At 38.9% G+C, this 22,545-nt stretch overlaps 1 protein-coding gene across 2 annotated transcripts in view; it reads right to left on the reverse strand.

Moving 5' to 3' along the window:
- Positions 1–12,180, reverse strand: part of HPRT1 (hypoxanthine phosphoribosyltransferase 1) — a 29,958-nt gene extending 17,778 nt beyond the window's left edge. The window contains exons 1-3 of one of the 2 annotated variants that reach the window (XM_032474944.1): positions 12,000–12,180; positions 3,026–3,132; positions 1,494–1,677 (exon numbers count right to left, since the gene is read on the reverse strand). In XM_032474944.1, the coding sequence (XP_032330835.1) occupies positions 1,494–1,677; positions 3,026–3,132; positions 12,000–12,026 (318 nt within the window). In that variant the 5' untranslated portion in view covers positions 12,027–12,180. The remainder of the gene's footprint in view (positions 1–1,493; positions 1,678–3,025; positions 3,133–11,999) is intronic. The other variant, XM_032474943.1, reaches the window with a different exon arrangement.
- Positions 12,181–22,545: the final 10,365 nt, after the last annotated feature.

Below are 22,545 nucleotides of genomic sequence, written 5' to 3' on the forward strand. Positions count from 1 at the left end.
TTTTTTTCTCTTATTTTGGAGGGGGGGATAATTAGGTTTAATTGTTTATTTTTAATTTAGTTTTATTTTTAATGGAGGCACTGGGGATTGAGCCCAGGACCTTATGCACGCTAATAAGCACACACTCTACCACTGAGCTATACAACCCCCACCCCCCGCCCACTCCTCGTTTGTTTTTCTAAATGAGCTTTCTTTTCAAAGAACATTCTGTGCAAATCCTCAGAGGAATGAAGTATAAGTCATAAAGTAACAAAATTGGTTTTTATGTGTATATATGTGTGTGGGAGAGGGGGAAGGGAATGCTTAAGAACAAAAAGAGAACTAACTCATGCCCTAGACTGTCAGTACATGTTTTGCCTCTAAGCCACAATACATGAAAGGCTGGGCAGCTACACTGACTAGATTTAAATCTTAGTGTAAGTCAGTGAAATAAATAAGTTCTGATGGGTAAAAATCCAAACTTTGTACTTAAGACTTTAATTCAAGTGAGACTTCAAGTTAAAAGGAGCTTTTAAGTATGAATGTCATGATATATGAGCACAAAGGGTGTTAACGGGATAGGGAAATGTCTACAATAATAATAATACTTAAATGGTCGTCCAATCACCCACAGGACTGAAGAAAATGGGGAAAAGGTCAAAGATTTGGGTCAAATAGATCATTAACGAAGAGAATGAAGGCTGAAAGTTAAATGTGGGTAAGTGGTCTTAATTTCTCAATGAAGAGGTAAACATAAGGCAAGCTTCTACAAAGATGTACTACAATACTGATTCATGAAACAGCAAAGATCAGACATTCATTCTGATCTTCAAGGAAGCTGGGAGAAATCCCATTTTTAAGGAAAATAGTAGCTCCCATGAACTACAATGCCAACATGCAATCAGAAAAAAAGCAACAGTATGAAGTACTAAAAATCAAACATTCACACGATCAAAGAAATTGTGGATGATGAAATTCACGTGTAAATATGACATGGATTTTGGTTCACCCCCCCCCCCAGTGTCAATATTGCTTACTGTGTCAATATTCTGAGCTCTCTGAGGTTGTGTGGAGGCAGAGTGACTGTGGACCAACAGTGTTCCCTCAGCGTGCTAACGCTCTTGCTCCAGATCGTTTGCTCCCCCTCCTGATCTATCACACCTACCTCCAAATGACTCATGACACCCGGAAAGCCAATCTGGCTCCAGAGAGGACATCTGCCACTAGTACGCACAGTCAGAAGAGCATCCCCCATAGCAATTCCTAAAAGAGGTTTTAAAAAATCCCCCAAAACCCAACCAAACCAAAAATCCTTTAAAATATATATTTAGCTTCCAAGGTTTGGTTTGAAAAAGAGAATATTCACTTGGATATAAAGTACTAGGGAATATATTAGAAAATCTTATTGTAACCAAGTAAAATGAACATGGAAGTATAGTTTGCAGAGCTTCAAAAACATACAGGAAAACCAAGAGCTGCCATTTTTTTTTAAACCATGTATTAAATATACTTACACAGTAGCTCTTCAGTCTGATAAAATCTACAGTCATAGGAATGGATCTATCACTATTTCTGTTCAGTGCTTTGATGTAATCCAACAGGTCAGCAAAGAATTTATAGCCCCCCTTGAGGACACAGAGGGCCACAATGTGATGGCCTCCCATCTCCTTCATCACGTCTCGAGCAAGCCGTTCGGTCCTATGGGAATAAAATCAAGAATTTAATAGAAATTAAATTATAATATAATAGAAACATTTAAACTTTATAACAATTATCCCTTAAGGATAACCTTCCACAAAACACATCCTTTGCCCCCATGAAGTATATCCTTGTTCATAAAGCAAAGGTAATAATTTTAAAAACCTTCAAAAACCAAGAACACTGTAACATCTATCATAAATTTTTAAAACACAAATTAAAATAAGATACAATTTTCACCTATCAAATTGGCAAATTCTGATATATCAGAAGAGATTGTAAGGAAAAGAGCACTCTCATATACCCTTGGGAGTATAAATTAATATAACTTTTTGGAGGATAATTTGGCTGTATCAAAACATTCAATGAACACCTTCCCCTTGACCCAAAATTTCCTTGTGGATAAAGTTGAGCAACTGCCCAAATGTCTATAAAAGGATGTGCCCTTTTGGTATGATCTGTAAAAGCAAAATAATGGAGAAATCTTGCATGTCCATCAATAAGGAACTGGTTAAATCAATTATGGTCAGCCAGAAAATGGAACGTCATGCAACCTTTAAAATATATCAGATAAGTTCAGTGGTAGTGCGCATATTTAGCATGCACGAGGTCCTGGGTTCAATCCCCAGGACCTCCATTAAAAAAAAAAATATATATATATATATATGAATGATAGCTCTGGATGTACTAATATAAAAAAATATACAATAAATTTTAGATCTATATGATAGTAATATTCATATGTTAAAATATATAATACATGTTTATAGCCAGTATGTAGGGAGGAAATGTGTGCAAGAGGCTCTGAGAGAACTTTACTCATCTCATTTAAGCCTCTATAGTTAGAATATTTAGAATTTCAGAATATAGCTATTTTGGAATACTTATAATATTGATATTATAATTTAAAAAAACAACAACAGCCAGACACACAAGGCAAGCATTTAAATACCAAATCAAGTTTTTCACTGCAACTCATTTAATGGGAAATTTTCAAGCTAGATGTGCATAATAATCAAAATCTGACATTGCCTTCATATGATTCAGCCCTAGTCCATTAACCGATTCAGGACTGAGAAATCAAAGACTTTGTGCCTAGAGTTCATTCCTCCAGTCTCCCTTCAATGTTTACTTCCTCCCTACAGATTCCCAGTAATATCATGACTTATACTTGGTAATTAGCAAAATGTTCCCACTTCCCTTTTTTGTAAAGAGGGCTTTTAAAATAGAAAGCATCTATTATTTGACAAGCTGGTCTAGTTTATGTTCAAATATCAAATATTTAAAACAGTTGCTGACACATGAAATTAACGTAAGAAACAAAATTTCAATTTAAGATTGTACTAACCTGTCCATAATTAGTCCATGAGGAATAAACACCTTTTCCAAATCCTCAGCATAATGATTAGGTATACAAAATAAATCTAGGTCATAACCTGGTTCATCATCACTAATCTGAAAAAGAAATATGGCTGTTTCAAAGAGAGCATTACAGGATACAAACACTTGATTTGATTTAGAAGTTAAAAAACCATAGCCTATCAGAGAAATTCAGGTATGAGATATCAAGAATGTTTTGTAACTTCATGGGTAAGATAACGAATTTTAGTTGTATAAGAAATCAACTATACGTTCTAGAGATGAATAGTTAAGATTATCGAAGTAAAATGACATAAGAAGTTTTCTTTAGTTCAGCAAAGAGAAAAAGAAAACTTTAAAGAGCTAAGACACATGTGGCAAAATCTAGATATTATAAACATGGGTGATCAATATATGGGGATCATTATACTATTTCCCCCATTTTTGAGTATGTTTAAAAATGTAGTAAAAAATGTTTAATGCACTGTAGTCTAACAAGTTAAAATATCACAGTGAACAAGAAAAACTGCTATTCCCCACCTCAGACTCTCTCATCTCACAGTAGGAAAAGAAAATCACCAAAAAAGTTAAATGATTCTTTAAAAACCCAAACTTCTAGAAGTGTGAGGTTGTTATAATTAACTCATGAGGGGCCTTCGTAGTAGATACGGTTGTTTGAGTAGGACCACACACTGGCTGTCTTGATATGCCCAGTCCCTGGCGTACAAAAACACTGATGATGTGGTGCCTGTGGTGGTAAAATGTACTCTGATTAGTTTTATAAATATTATATATGCACCTACATACACAGAAAAAATATAACAAAATCATAAAAAACTTATCTTGGAGAAGGGAGTTAACAGCGATTTTATTCAGTTCTTTATACTATATATTCTAAATTTTCTTCAGTGAGTACATACTGCTTTTTCAAAATTCCAAGTCTTGCTTGTATGAAATGTAGGGGAAATTTAAAAAGATATATTAAACAAATGTACAAACACTATAATACAAAAAATGAGCGGGGGGGGGGGTCCAGCTCAGTGGTAGAGTGTGTATTTAGCATGCACGAGGTCCTGAGTCCAGGCCTCATCCCCAGTCTCCATTAAAAACATTTTTAAACATTAAAAAATTTAAAAAAATTTAAATAAAATAAAATAAAAGGAAGAGGAGACAGAGAGGGAAAGAGGGAGGAAGAAAGAAAGGGTGGGTATGGAGGAATATACTAATGGTCAATTATAAGAAGCAAGGACCTGCTACCTTCTACACTTTAATACCGACTGGTTATTTTTCCATTGTCAATTTCACTTTATTGAAAATTATAGTTGATTTATAATTCCTACTCAGCATTATATTTAAAACTTATTTAAAGAAATAAACAAGAATTATAATACTCTGTCTCACATAATTCTCAAGGCTAAAGATCTTCCAAATCACATTCAAGAAGCTGATAACACGAATTTTGGCAGTTTGCAAGAAATACTGGTCAAACCGTAATTAAATCTCAATGTATCAGTTAATATCTACTGAGCATCTCCTCTTTAAATCAGCACTGTAATTAGATGCTTAAGGATAAGTAGCTTGGCTTTCAATACATTTTTAAATATATATTTAAGATTTATATTATTCACATTATATTCTAAGAAATTTGAGGTTCATGTGGTCTCTCAGTCCCAAGAGCTCTGGTTTGAGTTTTCCAGACTTTGGTGGAATTTCAGATACTGTCATGTAAGGCTGGTACCTATGCACCACTTCCGCCTGGCACATGTGGTCAGGAGGCTGGTGGCAACTCGGGTAGGTGGACCAGGACATGCCCACAGGCAAGGTCCAGTGGCATGTAGTGAACAGGCACTCACTCTGCATGCAGTCTGAAGTCAATACTGATTTGTTTTTAAATAAACATGTATTACTTTCATACGCAGAAAAAAAATCTATTTGGTGTTGGGGGGGAGATTATGCCAGATCCTCTAAGGTGAAGTATTGATGTACCTGTTAAACATTCATATCATGCTTATTTCAGAATCCATTTATTAACAAAAAGAATGGGAATGGGACATTTGTGTCATCAACAGAAGTATTTCAAGACGCTTCATAACAAGCAAGTATTACTTTTATAAATTTTATAAACTGAAATTTAATTAAAGCTTTGGGAAAAGAAGATAGACCTTGCTAGAGCTTATAAAATGAGAGGATAAACACCCATGTCAGGCTCATCACAATATATCTGCTACTACCTGACAAGAATGAAACTGTACCATTTCATAGTGCTTCTTTTTTTTTTTTATTATTGGGGGGCGGGGATTAGGTTTACTTATTTTTTTTTTTATTTATGTTTAGGGGGAGTACTGGGGATTGAACCCAGGACGTCGTGCATGCTAAGCATGTGCTCTACCACTTGAGCTATAGCCTCCCCCCATTTCATAGTGCTTTAAAATCAAGATCCAGAGCACCAAAATGGCTTCCCTGAAGCTTACTCACCCCCTCCTCCCAGTTACTCACTGCTTCTGCCACAAGCATAAACCAGAACCCACCCAGGACTCTTTGAAACATGCAACACTTGTAAAGAAGACTGGTCCTCTGAAAATGGCTCACTGCCTGGCTATGGGTTTTGCAGGCAGCCTAAGAACGTCAAGAGCCTTGTTTGTCTCAATTAAAGCCAATGTGAATTCTGCCCAGAGTTCATCCCAGACATGCAGTCTAATGCAGATAGATCAGCAGGGATGTACCCCCAAACAGGAGTTCTCTCTCAACACACCAAATTAACTTCCAATTCAAAAGGTTTTATTTTCAATCAATGCTATTAGATTTATATATCACATCTAATATCAAAGGGTTGACTTATTTCAAGCAAAAAAAAAGTATTAATATCTCTTCCTAAAAGGCAAAAATAAGAATTCATAAAATTTACATCACTTGAGGTATTTTAGGCAGAAATCCATAACAGAAGGGCTCACTATACTATTCGTCTACTTGTGTATGTTTCAAATAAAGTCAAATAAGGAGCAATTTAAACAATGACAAGGCACCAACATAAATGTTTCTCAAGTTTACATTTAATGAAAAATCCAAGTTTTAAAATGTGTATTTAATAATTAAATACATTTTAGAATACTAATTTTAAAATGGTGAGGACCTTATTAAGAACCTGTATTCTTATTATTAATACTCAAATATTTATTGAGTACCTACTATGTTGTACATACTAGAGAGGATCAGATAAATCTGACACAGCTATCCTCAAAGAGCTTCCAGTATAGTAGAAGACATGACATACACATGAAAAACCGTAAGACAGTGTTAAACTGCTATTTAAAAATACAGAAAAAGTATCATGGGAGTTTAAGAGGGTATGCAAACTCTCTCAGAAGCCTCACTTGCACCTGGACCACTGACAAGACATAGCATAAAATAAGATACAATTCAATAAACAGGAACTTGTTTCAATCATCCCCAACACCAAGGTTTCATATTAAACAGGCCCAATAATCTCAACCTCTACAAGAGCTAGACAGAAATATATTTGGTGACCTTTAATCTTATTGGCCCTTATTTGTCCCATCTGATAGTGGTTAATATCTGATATTAATCAACCCCATCTAAAATGGATTAGTTAAAAATCCAGTGGCTACTTTGATAGGAAGGGATTGCAATATATTACATAAAAATGCATTCAGCACCTATCTACCTTGAGTAAGGCACTGTGCAATAGATTCTGTAGGAGGATATAAAGTGATTATAAATTTAGAGCCTTCAAAGAGCTTATAATTTAACGGGAAAGACATATATATACAACTAACTATACAGCACAATAAAGCTTGTAATTTGTACCAAATCTAATTTCACAAGCCCACAAACCTGTGATTATCAAAAGCAGTTATACACACGCTAAAGATAAACTTGGAACCCGAGTCACCCACCAATGACTCCCTCCTAAAGCAATACCAAGCTTAAAGTAGTCATTATATCCTGTGGCCTAGGTTATAAATTGAGCAAAGTAGACTGGCATGCCTGACACTGAATTAGCACAGCCTTCTAAATCAACTAGGCAGGGAGGGTGTAGCTCAGTGGTAGTGTGTGCCTAGCATGCTCAAGGTCCTGGGTTCAATCCCCAGTACCTCCACTAAAACTAAATAAATAAAAACCTAATTACCTCCCCACCAAAAAAGTAAATTGAAAACAATTTTTACATAAATATATCAGCTAGGCAATAGCAGTGCCCAACTTTCTATATGAATATAAATCACATCTGTTTTAGTATGGGACTTTGTGCTGCACGTCTAAGCACATGGTTATTACCGACACCTTCTAAGAGAACTGTATTAGTCTGCCATTACGAAATACTGGGTGGCTTAAACAACACTAATTTATTTCTCACAGTTCCGGAGGCTGGGGAAGTCCAAGATCAAGGTGCCAGCAAAGTAGGTTTCATTCTGAGGCCTCTTCTCTTGGCTGTAGATAGCCATCTTCTCCTAGCTATGTGGGGCTGGGAGTATCTGGAAAAGACCAGGGTCCCAACCCCATGACCTTATCTAACCTTAATTATGTCCCAAAGGCCCCATCTCCAAATACCGTCACATTGCGGGTAGGAGCTTCAACATATGACCTTAACATAAAATAGCCGAAGATCACAAAGAAGGTCCTGGATAGCTCTGGGGAGGGCCCAGCCCCAAAATATTAGGAGGAGAGCTCTGGAGGGGCTGGAAGTGGTAAACAATTGACAATGTGGTTTCTCTCAGATCCACCTTTCCTACCACGATTTCCAGTTCAGCCAGAAATGGCCAAAGGACAGGTTATTAATAACTGAGTTACTTACCATTTACCCAGTTCAGAAATCTAACTGCATCTCCTCAGAGCTTTAGAACACAGCTCTCAAATTCTAATCTATCTGTAATATACTTGGTAAAATCTACAAGGCACTTTTATTAATATGAAAGATTACTGAAAAAATATAACATTACTACCTACCTTTCGTTTAGAGCCAATCAATACTTTTGCTATCACGAATTACCAAAGTAATTTTACTTTCCAGTAAAACTAGAACCACAAAGTCTTAATAATTATATGTGTCACATCTATAATAATGGTTTTCATGCATGAAAAATTGTGGTTTACACATAAAATTTCTAACTACAAAGATGTATTATCTAAATTTACAGTAAGCAAGGGAATCAACTTGTGCTAAGACAACACATGCAACATCAATTCATCATCTGTAAGCAGGACTGCTTAAGCCTGTTTGCGGTCAAAAAAAATGACTATGTTCATGGTCCAAACAAGACTAAATTGAAGTGAGTCTTAAAATGAGCTACATGAATTAAACAATGTGCAGTAATAGATAAAATATATTTTATTTTATTCCTAGTAACCAATGATTCCAACCTTCTAGAACAGGCAGAAATTGCCAGGTGGCATATTTTTACTTTTTATATTCAGACACTTTAAACTTCTCAGAAAACACCAAAGCAGATACATCATCCCTTGGGATAATTTTTGATAACTCTGGGTATCATTAAGACTGAAATTATGAATTACTGATGCATATATTCCTAAATGTGAAAATACCTTAAGCTATTAGTATGTTTATTTTCCAATTTTATATTAGTCTTACAAATAAATTACATATATAACTTGATTGCTTTCCCTTCTAAGCGTTAAAGAACTAAAGTCAGGGTTCTGTTCAACTCAGGGATAAATCATTAGCTGCTCCTAGGTAAGTGGGCCCGTAACTATCTGTATGTGCAAAGACATGCATTTATCCAACACTACGATCTTTCCTTTCCACTGTGTACAGTGGAATAACAGGCATGTTAATTCTGGACAAAACATACATACCTATCAATTATCAGAAGCACCACAGTGCTGAAGACAGTAGTTCCACAGCAATCTGAAGTGTTTGTTTGAATTCTTATTAGTAGTAAATTATTCTAAATATTAGTAATTTGGTGGCCACTGGCAGGAAAATAACAATTGCGTCTCAATACTGATATTACCAATGGTGGTTGACACTTTTATAACACATGAATCTTACCGATGCACACAACATACAATTACACATAGGAAGACGAGTACATTAGCACATCTTCAGCCATCTCTTCACACCAGGCCAAAAATGCCACGGCCCAGTTACTGCCTAGTGAACTACAGAAATCTACAAGAGAACCCCAAGACCCCTCATCTCTGCTGATCTGCTTGGTCTTTTTGTCTTTTTCCCACCTCCTGCCTACGGACTTTCTGCGATACCTAAATACAAAAAAATGGACAGAAAACAATTAAGATGAATCTATAGTATGAGTGTCACATTAATCGACGTGTAGAATGAAACTTCCAAACTCAACTGCTCCGTTTCTTGGTGGTCACAAAGAGTAATTTTGGTCTAAACTGACTAATATAAATTAGTCAGTCTAAATCCTATTGATAACAATGATAGAGTTGTGGGCAAACAAAATGTGCTATTTTATCAATTCTGTGAAAATTATTAGCAGGGTAAAATTTAATCCAGTTAATACAGCATTATGTTTCTAGCACTATGACCCTGAAATTTAGACGATATTTATTCACATAATATATATCTGATGTTTCACATTAATCTGCAAAAATCCAGAAGCTTGTTTTTAGTTCCAGCGTATCCAAGCTTACCCTGGCAGTTTAGGATGATAGCTACAAGTAGCATGGGTCTAGCAGGCAGACCTGGGGGCCAATTTCATCTAAGTGGTATCAGGCAATTTACTTCACCAATTTGTGCCTCCAAGGTCATACTACCTCTTGTAGTGTTTAACTACCTCACTGAATACCTATCATGCATCTTTGGGGCATTTACATTAGATAATGCTGCAAGACATTTACTTCTGTGCCTAAGAAATAATAAGTACTAAATAAATACATACTACTGGCACTACTAACATAGAAGTGGAGAGATTAAGAGCACACTCTGGGGCCAGATAGGTTAAATTCAAATCCTAGTATTGCCGGGCAATCTTGGGAAAGTTATCTAACCTCTCTGAGCCACGTAAATTTTTTTTTATAAGTATCAAACCAGTCAATAATGTGTAAAGGGCTTAGTAACCAGCACATAGTAAGCACTACTTAAGTGTTTGTTATTGCTAATATGCAGAAAATTTCTGGGAAGGAAATAAAAAAAGGAACAGGAATTTGCAAGCCAAAAACACAATGACTATCTTGATGTTCAAACAAAGCTAACAAGAGCCAGTTCTAGCAAAAATAATTCACTGTATGCTGAAGCAAGCATTGGAACCCAAAGCTTAAAAGTGTCTAACTTCCTCAGCAACTGAAGAAAAACAGTTGAGTACCTACTATTAACAAAATATTTAAGTGCAGGGGCCCTTTTGGAGTCTGCAGTTCAATTCCCAGTACCTCCATTTAAAAAGAAAAAGAAAAGGAAAAAAAGAAAAAGAAAAAGAAAAAGAAAAGGAAAAAAAAATTACCGTATGACATAGGTATGTTACATTAAAAGGTTAAGTGACTGAACCTCAGAGACTTTAAGGATTCCTCACCTGTAAAATGATAATCATACTATTGTTAGACGGTTGTTTTGAGGACTAAATAGGGCTAATGTAGGTAAACACAAAGACCGATATTATTACTATTCCCAGTCAGGGGCCATACAAAGGTTGTTCATTAACAAAGACCAGCTATCCTTTCAATAACACCGTGAGGTAGGCTAGCACCTCAGTTAAACATAAGGACATTTCAGTCTTACCCAAGGCCACATAGCTAGTAAATAGCCTAAACAAGCAGGACTCCAGGCCAGGCTCCATTAAATGCACTACTCTTTACCATAACTCACAATGTCGAATATGAAATAGAATCTTTCCTTTCTTAGGGCATAAGTGGTTAATTATTTAATTTATTCATCCAACAGACCATCATTGAGAATTTCTTACATGCCAGGCACTGTACTATGCGCTGCGGTTACAGTGGTGATTCCTGTCCTTATAAAGTTTATGTTTTTGTGTAACAGACAATCAACAGGTAATCAGGTAACCGCTAAAATAAACAAACAAACAAATAAATAAATAAACAAAATAATAATAATAATAATAATAATAATAATAATAATAACGCAGGCTAAGGCATTTAACCGTTGAGAAAAGGTTGGCTATTTTAGCAAGCGTGATCCGAAAGGGAGTATGGGGGGAGGGGCAGCTTGGCATGTTCGAGAAACAAGAAAAAGAACCAATGAGGTTGGAGACAGGGTACCAGAGACGGATTATGGTACTAATGTCCTTGAAGGACCAGATTCGCATTTTTTGTCCCCTACGGCATCAAAGAGCGTAAGATCCGGATTCAGGCAGATCTGATTACGAGGCCTGGCTACCTCTGGGCCGTGGGAAAATTACCTACTATCGGTTCACTATTTTCTACGTGTGTAAAAAGGTAGGCATGGTTACCGCTGCCAAGGCTGCCGTGAGGATGCAATGAGGCAATGCGCATTCCCACAAATATTCTTCATAATGTTTGCAGAATTAGGCGAAAATACCAGTCCCCGCATGCCTCCCATGTGGTCGTTTCCGTGCCCGGGCCCTCTCCGGAGATGCCCCGAGGACCTCATCCCCACACCCCAAACCTACAGAGAAGGGTCGCTCGTAAGAAAGCCCCCACCCTCACACCGCCAGGTCATTCCCGAACTGGCTCGCACGGCCCCTCCCCACAGCACGCTCGCAAGCGGCACATGTCAACCAAAACGCCATTTCCACCCTCTCTTCCTACACGCAGCCCTCCTTCCCGGGGCTCTCCGGAGGCAGCCACCCCGACCTCGCCATCCCGTCCCCCCCGCCGCCCCTGTGTGACGCACGGCCGAACCCAGCAGGCGGCGGCCGCCCCTCGCCCCCCACCCCCGGGCTGCCCCAGGCCACCCCGCCCCGAGCCCGCACTGCGGCCCCGCGCCCCGGGGGCCGGCCGCCGCCGCCGCCGCCGCCGCCGCGGGCCTGGCGGGCCAAGCTGCTCACCACGACGCTGGGGCTGCGGGTCGCCATAACGGAGCCGGCTGGCGCGGGCTGAGTGCAGTCTAGGGAGGAGGAAGCCGGCGGCGGGGCCGAGCAGGGGGCGGAGGCGCAGCGGGAGGCGGCGCCGCGCGGGAAAGCCGAGAGGTCCGCCCGAGCGCTCTTAGCCGCCGCCGCCGACGCTCAGAGACCAGGCGCAGCAGGCCCCGCCCCGCCCCGCCCCGCCCCGCCCCGTGGCCCCGCCCACAGGCCGCCGGCGCGCCTCGGTGGGCGACGGCGGGTTTCCACGCTCCTGAGGTGGCCGTGGGAATTTTCTTCCCGAAGACGGCGAGACTCCTGCGCACCCTCTATCCCCCTTTCCCTCAGTTTCCCATTCAGACGGCTCCCAAATTCCCAGACCTGTCGCCGCCCGCCCTTCTCAGTGGCCCTAAACTGGGCGCCGGCTTTTCAGGTTCCTGTCACCACGTGGTTCCTCTCGCCCAGCGTCCCCTTTTCAAGACCTTGGACTGCATTGCGGCTTCCATTTTCCTAACTCGTGGCCCAGTTCTCACAAAAATCTGTAACTGGATGTAAGAGTTGAGACCTAAAGCCCTGGAGTCAGCCAGATCAGGGTGCAAATCCGAGGGGAACATTTAGCTGCTCTGTGACCTTGTGCAAAGCAGACTCACTGAGCTTCTCTTTTTTCATCTCAGTAAAATGAGGATATTAACAAGGATCGTTGTGAGGATTAAAGGAGGTGATACATACGTATATGGTGTGTGCATATGTATATATATGGTATAGCACTTAGGACATGCGCAATCAGTAAGTGGAAACTATCGCTATTACTAATCTTTATTCTTGCCTCCACAATTCCCAGTATAGAACCAGGGGAAAAAAATCTTCCCCCATAGGTCGAGTAAGCAAACACCAGTTGTTCCGTTCCTAACGTACTCTGAGTAGCGGCAGCACCCACCACAGTGCCCAGCGCATAGGTGGTGGCCTCCATTAAGGCCACTGAGGAATATGTGATGGTAGGAGATTTGGGAAACTGGGCAAGTGATTGTACTCTGAGTCTGTCTCTTTATCTGAAAAATAGTGCCACTATGAACATTTTTTTTTTACATATCTTTTGGTGAACCTGAGTGCATTTCCACTGGCTATAGACTGAAGTTCATGTCAGCATTTTTAATACTTATCCTTTTAACAAACATTGTGTTTCACTGGGAAGTTAATTTAGAGAACTTTCGGTTATACATTTGGCCCCTGACACATGCAGACTCAGCCACCCACATTTGTTTCTAAATTAGGTACCCCACACTTCAGAACCCTTCTAGCTTGCTTTTGGCTTGCAGTTTCTTTCTCCATCCCCTCTGGTGCCACATTCTCCTGTATTTTAACAGAGATTTGAAGTAAATGGTGATCGCCCAGTTACCACAGAGACAAAGAAACAGTCATTATTTCAACCCTGTCATTCTATGTGACAACTTGGAGTTTTTACATGTGTTTAAAATTTAAAATGGCAAACAGAGTGCAATCTGTGAGACATAATACTTTTGTTTGGTAAGTGAAAATCTGGTTCATATATGAAATATGTTACTGATTTTGGATAATACATTTAAAATTGAAATTTGGTCTTTTAAACTTTCATTGTTTTAAAACTAAAGATGAAATCAAGATTATGAAATCAAGGTTATGATTACAGAAAATAATACTGTCAGACAAAATAATTTTGTCATATAATTTTGTAATTTTTTAAATTTTTTAAATTACAAAATTATCTACTCTGGGTGTCAGTTACTAAGTATGCCACCATTCTTTACTAGAATATCTTCATGCAAGAATAAAGAAAGCATGGATAGAACCCAAGAGTCCCCTGCTCCACTCCTGCTTTTCTACTTGTGTGGACATAAGGAGGAATTATTTCTGTACCACAACCAATTCTGAGTATAATTCTGCTTCACACATTTCTTTATTTAGTAAAAACCTTGTTTTTACCATGATGCTGTGGCGCACCAAAATTCCTATTTCTATGAAAAAAATTATCACCGCAAAAATACTTATCCTAAATGTTGAATTTTTAAACTGAATTTTCAGTAGCTTTCTCAATGTCACATGTTTCTCCTTCATCAGAATAAACTTACATTAGCTTTACTCTGATTCCATGAATTGGATGAAAAATTGAACCATTATTGGAATTTAACTAATGTGATGGTTAAGTTTATGTGCCAACCTGGCTGGGCCATGGTGCCCAGATATTTGGTCAAACATTATTCTGGATGTTTCTGTGAAGGTGTTTTTTTGGATGAGATTAACATTTAAATCAATGGACTTTGAGTAAAGCAGATTACCTTCCCTAATGTGAGATCCAATCATTTGAAGGTCTGAATAGAACAAAGGCTGACCTCCCCAGTAAGCAAGAAGGAATTCAATCAGCCTTTGGACGGGAACCGCAGCTCCTCCCTCAGTCTCCAGCCTGGCCTGCCGGTCTTCCACATCAGGTTTTGAACTCACCAGGTCTCCGCAATCGTAAGCCAATTCCTTAAAATCAATTTCTCTCTCCCTTCTCTCTTTTCCCTCTCTCTACACACACACACACACACACTCTCTCTCTCTCTCTCTCCCTTCTCTCTTTTCCCTCTCTCTACACACACACACACACACACACACACACACACACCCTGTTAGTTCTGTTACTCAGGAAAACCCTGACTAATATAACTGATTTTCTATTTGAATCATCCCACGATACCAATATAAAACTGACATCATCTAACTGTGAAGTTTTGCTAATAGAGCTACTTATTAAAAGCCATCGCTTCAGTTTTCATCCCCATGAACAAGGAAACCTGAAATCAAAAATGAGTAAATGAATTCTAAAGAAAAGTCATTTGATCTAAACAAAAGTCATTCATTAGCAATATGTAGCTACCTTTTCTGCAGCTGCACCTCATTAAATCATCTTTGGGCAGTCTTCTTGAAAATAATGACAAACTTTTGAGGTAGGATGACAATGCTGTCTCCGCAGATTTATGTCTTCCGGTTTTCATGTGGTCAGTAATATCAATGTGCTCCACGAGCATGTGGATAATTATCGACAAATGTTTTGTTCATGTTACACATTCATGATCAATTTTCTTGAATAACAAATTCAGTATTTCATTTTTCATTAGCTATGCTCTTTAGTTTTTGCACTCATGCTGAAAGGGTGGATTGCAAATTTTGTTTTAAAAAAAGGATTGCAGATTTGTACCATATAATGGACGCCATAACCATTGTACCAAGATGATTCAAATTACTCGCTGTATTATCTTCTATGGCAGGACATATTTCTGCCTTTATTTCCTGAATATATTTTATGTACATGTAAATGTGTAATTCCCTACGTCCACTGGCCTACTGAGTGGTGGCCTAGCACTTTCATGTATCTTGCAGACTTCGGCATGGGCACACTCAGATGGCACAACCAATATCCAACAAGGGACACAGTGGTGACCACTACCCCCACCCCCACCCAGGACAAGAATGAATGGGTTGTCTCTAACTCCTAGTATCTGAGTGCACTTGCTTTGTTATCAGTGAATACCCAGCATGCTGTCCTTGAGAGGGAGGTGTTAGTTACATTGTATTTGGAAAAGATTAGGAAAAGGGAGAAGGGTTATCATCGGTTGTCCTTTAGGTTTAACTCTCTGTTAAAGTCAGAACTTGAAGGGAAAAAAAGTTGAGAATTTGGTTCTCTGCATATGCATCTCACAAGCTAGTAGATGAGACCAAGGTAGAAGTTGAAAATTAAAAAGGGGTGGTCCAAGCGACTCATCCTAGCTTATATCGATTCAGCTATTAATGCTTACACTTTGTGGGAAAATGAAAAATCTGGGACAAATGCTAAATTGGACCGGATGCTGGGGTAACACATAAGCTGGACTGTCTTGGGCAAGCTGGAGTGTAGAGCCCCCCTACAGTGGTATAGGGGTGGGGATGCTTTCCAATGCTGCTGATGGCAGTTCTTCAGTGGCAGTCTCCCAATCTCTGACCAGTTTTCTTCCTCTCCAGTTCTCTTTGGCCACCCTGCCTAGCATAACTGTGCTTCTGACTCATGGGAGACCTCCAGCTCCACGGTCTATCCCCTGCTCCTGGCTTCCCTTCCGTCCCTTCTTCAGTTTGGATCCCAACTGAACCACTCTCTCACCACTGCCAGAAGTCCATTGTACCCTTCTAATTGTGCTCTGCCAAGATGGTAAAGCCACAACCCAGCTCAGCCTACACCCTGCATTGTCCACCCCTCCTAGGCTGCAGAAAATCCCACAACCATGGACACTGGTGCCTCTACCGATTCGTGGTCTCAAACCTCAACTGGGCCCTAAACACCCCTCCACAATTCGTTACAAGTCCTTGGCCAGCTCCCCCTTACTCCCCTCAGTAATGTTCTGGACATTCATCCCCATTCAACCCCAGCACATTCACTCCAGAATGATAGACTCAACCCATTCACTTATGAAGATGAAGGAGTCAGGCCTGAACCACATCAGTTCCTACCATCCACATCTACACTCCCTGCTTCTTGGCCTCCTTCCTCCAGGCCCAGAGGTGAGGAGTCTCTCCATCCTTGCTTCGTCCACTTTCTCACTTCCCATCTCCTCCTCAGCAAGCTCAGTGCAGCCTGTCTTCTGCACCCACCACTGTACTGAAACATTTTTGACAAAGAGCACCATTGAATGCTTTCTTGCCAAATCCAATGGACACTATTTTTGGCCTTATATAACGGTCCTTTCTATTACATTTGATACTATTTATCTCTGTTCTTGAATGTCTCTGTGTTTCTTTGGCTTCTAGGACACCACCTTCCTGATTCTTCTACTGCCCTATTTCTTCCTGCTTTCTCTCTCAGTTTCCAGCGTCCCCTTTCCCAGTGCTACACGCGATACAACCACACCCACTACAATGATCAAAGTCAGGAAATTAACATTGAGATAGCAGCATCAACTAATCTAGAACCCTTATTTAAATTTCACCAATTGTCTCATTAATGTCCTTTTCCTGGACCAGCCTCCTTCACTCGGGAGCAGTTCCTCAGTCATTGTGACTTTGACATTTTTAAAGGGCACTGGCGAGTTTTTCTGTAGAATTTCCCTCAATTTGAGTTTGTCCAATGTTACATCACAAAATTTCAGGCATTCCATTTTGGGCCAGAAATACAGCAGCCGTGATGGTTTGTCCTTAATGGTGCTTCATGTTAGGAGGCACATACGGCCAATTTGTCTCATTACTGATGTTAATTTGGATTACTCAGTTAAGGCAGTGTCTGCCAGGTTTCTTCACAATATACTATTTTCCCTTTGTAATTAATAAAGATTATGAGGAATGATACTTTGAGACTACATAAATACTCTTCCTCATCAAACTTCCACCCACTAACTTTAGCATCGATGATTCTTGCCTGAAATAATTATTACTGAGGTGTTTGTCAAATGTTGATTTTCCTATTAGCAGCATTCCTTCTTAGTTTATTAGTTGGAATGTTATTATAATGAAGAGCTTTCCCTTCTCCCCATTAATTTATTTATTAAATTGTTTATGCCATCATGGACTTGGGGATTCCAATTTCATCTTATAGCATTATTATTATTAATCCATTAGTAGCATTACTTTGTTGTCCAAATTGCCCAAGATTTGGCTATTGGGAGTCCCTCTATGTTGACCCCTGTGTCTTGATATTTCCCCAACATTCTTCAAGCACTTTCTTAATTTCTGGCCCCACATGATATTCTAGGCTTATCTCATACTTTCCCTGCCCTCGCCTTGGAATCAGCCATTTTCCCAAAAAGTCCTGGTTCCTTTCATTGGAGAGTGGCATTAGAAACCAAGCTCTGGGCATTAGATTATAACATTTAAATCATGATGGTAAAAATCAACTGTCTTATAGTAAGTTTTTTAAGAGAAATTATATTTTAAAAACTAAGGTTTAAAATGTAATGTCATCTATCAGTATTTAGTATGTGTATGTATGTTTAAATTTGTATATTTAAATATTGAAATATGTATATACTGAGGTATGTTAAATTCTTTTTTGAAAAGAGAACCTTGTACAAAGTAGAATTAGTTGCTCACACACACACAAAACTACACATTGAGTACAGTTTGTTCTCAATGTGAGGCAATAGAAGAATTACTGACTTTCTATGCAAAGGCAAAGTTGTTGCTCACCCAACATAAATGTGTCCTCTTAAAAGTTCTGCTAATTTTCATGTTTAGGTGCTGCATGTGTTTCTGCTACAGACAATTGTAAAAAAAAAATCAGCCAATAAGACAGAAAGAATAATAAGGGTTCCTTGCTTCTAGAGAATCCCTAAGATTATGTTACCTTCTGCTGCAGTTTTTAGAAAGCATATGGGTACTCTGGTTATTAACACAGCTAAGGCTGTGGCTACTTGGGGTTCTCAGGTAACAGGACGCTGACATGACATCTCTTTCTAATGCTGCACTTTTCCAGGATCAGGCCCCAAATTCAGGATACTAGAAAGGACAGGGTATTTTACACCAAACCATCTTTAGCACCCTCCCAGATGGCCGCTAGCACCAAAGGCTTGCTCCCTCCTCTCCTGTCCCACAGCAAAGTATCACAAGCAAAAAGGGAGAGGGGTGTGTGTTAGAAATAATTAGGTATTAATAGATATGCTTCATATATTTTTAATGAGCCCAGCAGTAAACTGTCTTATAGTTCAGGCTCCCCACAAAGGGAAAGTTGTTTAGTCAAAGACAGAAGCTCAAGTTACTTTAGGTTAATTTCGTGTAGGCCAAATATTACTATGGGACATTGTGTATCTTTTCAAGCTGGGTAGTAAACAAGCTGCCAGATAACAAACTGAAAAGAAGATTTTATGGCTGAGTTTAAAATAGCTCTGTTGTTTGAAAGTGATTATATTAGCACACGCTGTACAGGACAAATTTTAATGCTCTAAAGATTTATCAAGACCTTCTCTGTTCATACTGTGTTCTTGCTTAAGGGTTATCATACTAAGTTAATAAAAAGTTTCAAGTAGGTCCATTCACTTGTGTATGATTCCCTAATAAGGCATTCCATTTACCCCCATTCTGATACTTTTGGTTACTCTAGAAAATGAAACAGAACCATTCTATCTTTCAACAGGTGGTCTCTGCTTCTCCTTCAAGCTTACTTAAAGGTCCCTGCTATAAATGAGGTAGGGCTATGCCCACTGATATAGTAGCCACTAACCACATGTGGCTTTTAAATCTAAGTTTAAGTGAAATAAAATTAAATAAAATTAAAAATTTGGTTCCTCAATCCTACTGAGCCACATTTCAAATGCTCCATAGCCTTTTGTAGCTTGTGGCAACTTTATCAGACAGCACAGACAGAATATTTCCATCACTGTAGAGAGTTCTGTAGGACAGCTCTGGGCTAGAATGGGTCTTCGGGAAGGAATGACAAAGAACAGTTTCAGGGCCTCGGTAGGAAGAACTCTACTGGAAGCAGTCTTCTTGGTGTAAGAAGATATTGCTACCAGGTGCGTGCGTAAAACTGACAGCGTGTTCTTGGGCACCTGAGACTCAGGATTTCCAGGACTGTTTTGGTCCCGAGGCAGATGACTTCACAAAACGACTACTCTAAGTGGAAAACAAAATAGGACTGAGTAAAATTGACGAGAAATCTAATTGTGGTTGTCTTAGAATCATATCAAGATTGTTTTTAAAGTTCGATTTTCTGACAGGCATAGTCTAAGGCCCCTTTCTTTCTTTTTTGCTGCACTTCTAACCCTCAGTTTAACAGGCTGCACCAATGCCCTTGGGATGAACACATTCACTCAAAAATTCACTACCAGTCAGTGGACTCCCAACTTAAACCTAAATTTCTAAACCAAAGGCATAAATCTTTCCTTGACTTATAGGTGATTTCAGTGATCTGATTTTGTGGAGAGGGTGCTCATAAAGAAAAACTCCTAAGGCAGGAATCGAAGTAGGAGGAGAGAGCTGAACAAGGATATTGGTCTCGAGTCTAGTCCTGGCCTGACCCACTGTAGTAGTCCTGCCTTCAGACAGGGGACAAGGATTTTGTATCCTAGCATCACTGGTTACCTGGGAAGTGGGGAAGTGTAGCCTCCCAGGCTCCCATCAGGCAAGGGCAGGAAACCAGAGGTCCCAGGTGTAAGGTGCACTCGAAGCTAATGTGGGGGCACAGCTGGTAAAGGGACCCGGGCAGGGCATTAAGCAGCGGCCACACCCAGCCAGGTCCACAGGCTACATGAAATAGCTACCAGTGAAAATGAGGTAGCATGCGATTTTCTTTGGAACCCCTTTCCTAATGTAGGAAACTAAAGGAACATTATCAGCATGAATAAAAATACTGCTAATAATGACTTTGTTACTATATAATTCAGGCTATGCTTAATTTCCACCGTTTATTAGGAATTTAAAAAGCAATTGATTAGATAACAATGAATTTTCACTGGCAGCTTTTTCAGAACAATTTGTTTAGCTGAATCCAGGTAAAACTCTGCAGTTTGCATGAATATATAGAAATGTTTCTGCTCAACTTTGTGTGTGGGCTTTTAAAGACTTTCAAATGTTTGTAGTAATTATTTAGCAAGTGTATTTTATCTATATTATTTTGATTGTATCTCCTAATATTCTTAATGAGAATAAACTCTTGGGGAGTTTAAATTAGCATTAAACTAGATTAATAAGCATCTGATTTTATATAGTCTACTAGAATTACCTAAATTATATACATATATAACATATAATATAGGGATAATTATAAAGTGAATTTTGATCTTTAAGATGGTTTCAAACAAAACCTCAAGAACTTTGGTTTGTTTCTCCCTCCCCAAATCTGTGGAAATTTAGATAACAGTAGCAAGCACTTAAATAGCACTTAGCATGGAGAAATTTAAACACTAGATGTTTGAAAACAATTGGGGATTACTGTTAAAAATTGAGGCGTTCAATAATAGTATTGTGATTGTATTTTTTTAAAGTTTGTGTTTTACAGATATAATCTTTACATAATTATATACATATAAGATGTATATATATATGTTTGTGTGTGTGTGTGTGTGTATGATATGGTGCCTGGGATTTGCTTCAAAATAAACCATGGTGTGTGGGAGGGGATAGGTAGGGGGTATGTATAAAACAAGATTGGAAATTAGTTAATTGTTGAAGCTGGGTAATGTGTTCATGGTAAAAACCTTCTGCAGGGCATTTATGAATTAATGAAATGAAATTAATATGAATTAATGAAAAATGTGCATAAAATTTTGACTTGAGAATTTTTGTTTAGAAATTTATCTTGAGGGGGGAGGGTATAGCTCAAGTGGTAGAGTGCATGCTTAGCATACACAAGATCCTGGGTTCAATCCCCAGTACTGCTTCTAAAAAAAAAAAGTACACCTAACTACCTCCCAGCGCCCCAAAAGTAAAATAAATTAAAAAAGAAATCTATCTTGAAATAATCAGACAAGGGGAGAAAGCTATAAGAATGTTCATCCTAGCATTATTTTAGAATATTTGTTACTCATGTATCCTTTAAGAAAAAAACAAATGTTACTTCAACAACATGCAAAAGGAATCTAAGCTGGGTGAAGACATGCACTGCAAAGCAGAAGTGGTAGCCGAGGGGTGAAAACGGCCCAGAAGATCAGTTTCCTCTATTTGGGTGTACTTGAGTAGAAAAGGTTGGGAATCACCCTGATTCCCACTTCCCTGATTCCTGAATGGGAAGGAAGAGTCCTCTCTAGGCCACCTGATCCAAATAGTTTATACTCTTTCCTCCAGATGTGGTTCCTCAGCGAAAATATACTGGTGACTCACCAAGGCTTACTCCTGTTCCCTGAGACTGGACCTTCTTTAGTTTCCCTTATTAAGAGCTGCTGTTTCTGCTGGTGTGTAACTTTTTTAAAAAAAGTAATTTCAAAAGTATAGATAAGTTGCAAGAATAGTACAAAGAACTCCTGTCTATCCTTCACCAAGATTGACCAACTTGTGACAACTTGCCCTATTTGCTCTGTCTTTACACACACACACACACACACACACACACAAACTTTTTTGAACCAGTTAAAATGTAGACATGACACCCCTTTACTCCTAAACACTTCAGTATGTATTTTCTAAGAACAAGGATATTCTCTAATACAACGACAATGATCACAATCAGGAAATTAACATTGATACAATATCATCTAATATTCAATCCATATTTACATTTACTTAACAGTCCCCCAAATGTCCTTCTTAGCAAGAAATCTTTTTCTGAACCAGGATCCAACTCAGGAATGCACAGTACTTTTAGTCGTCATGTCTCTTTGGTCTCTTTTAACTTGGAACAGTTCCTCAGCCTTTGTTTTTCAAGACGTTGACTTTTTTGAAGAGTACAGGCCAGCTGTTCTGTAGAATAGTCTTTGATCTGCGGTTCTCTGCTGTTTCTTCATGATTAGATCAACGCTGTTTGCAACAGCAAAATAATGGCAACAACAAAACCTGCAAACAACCTAACTGTCTGATGATAGGGAAATGGTGAAATAAAACTGTGAGACATCCACAAAATATACTA

Source organism: Camelus ferus, chromosome X (genome assembly GCF_009834535.1).
Source record: "Camelus ferus isolate YT-003-E chromosome X, BCGSAC_Cfer_1.0, whole genome shotgun sequence".
NCBI classification, from domain to species: Eukaryota; Metazoa; Chordata; class Mammalia; order Artiodactyla; family Camelidae; genus Camelus; species Camelus ferus.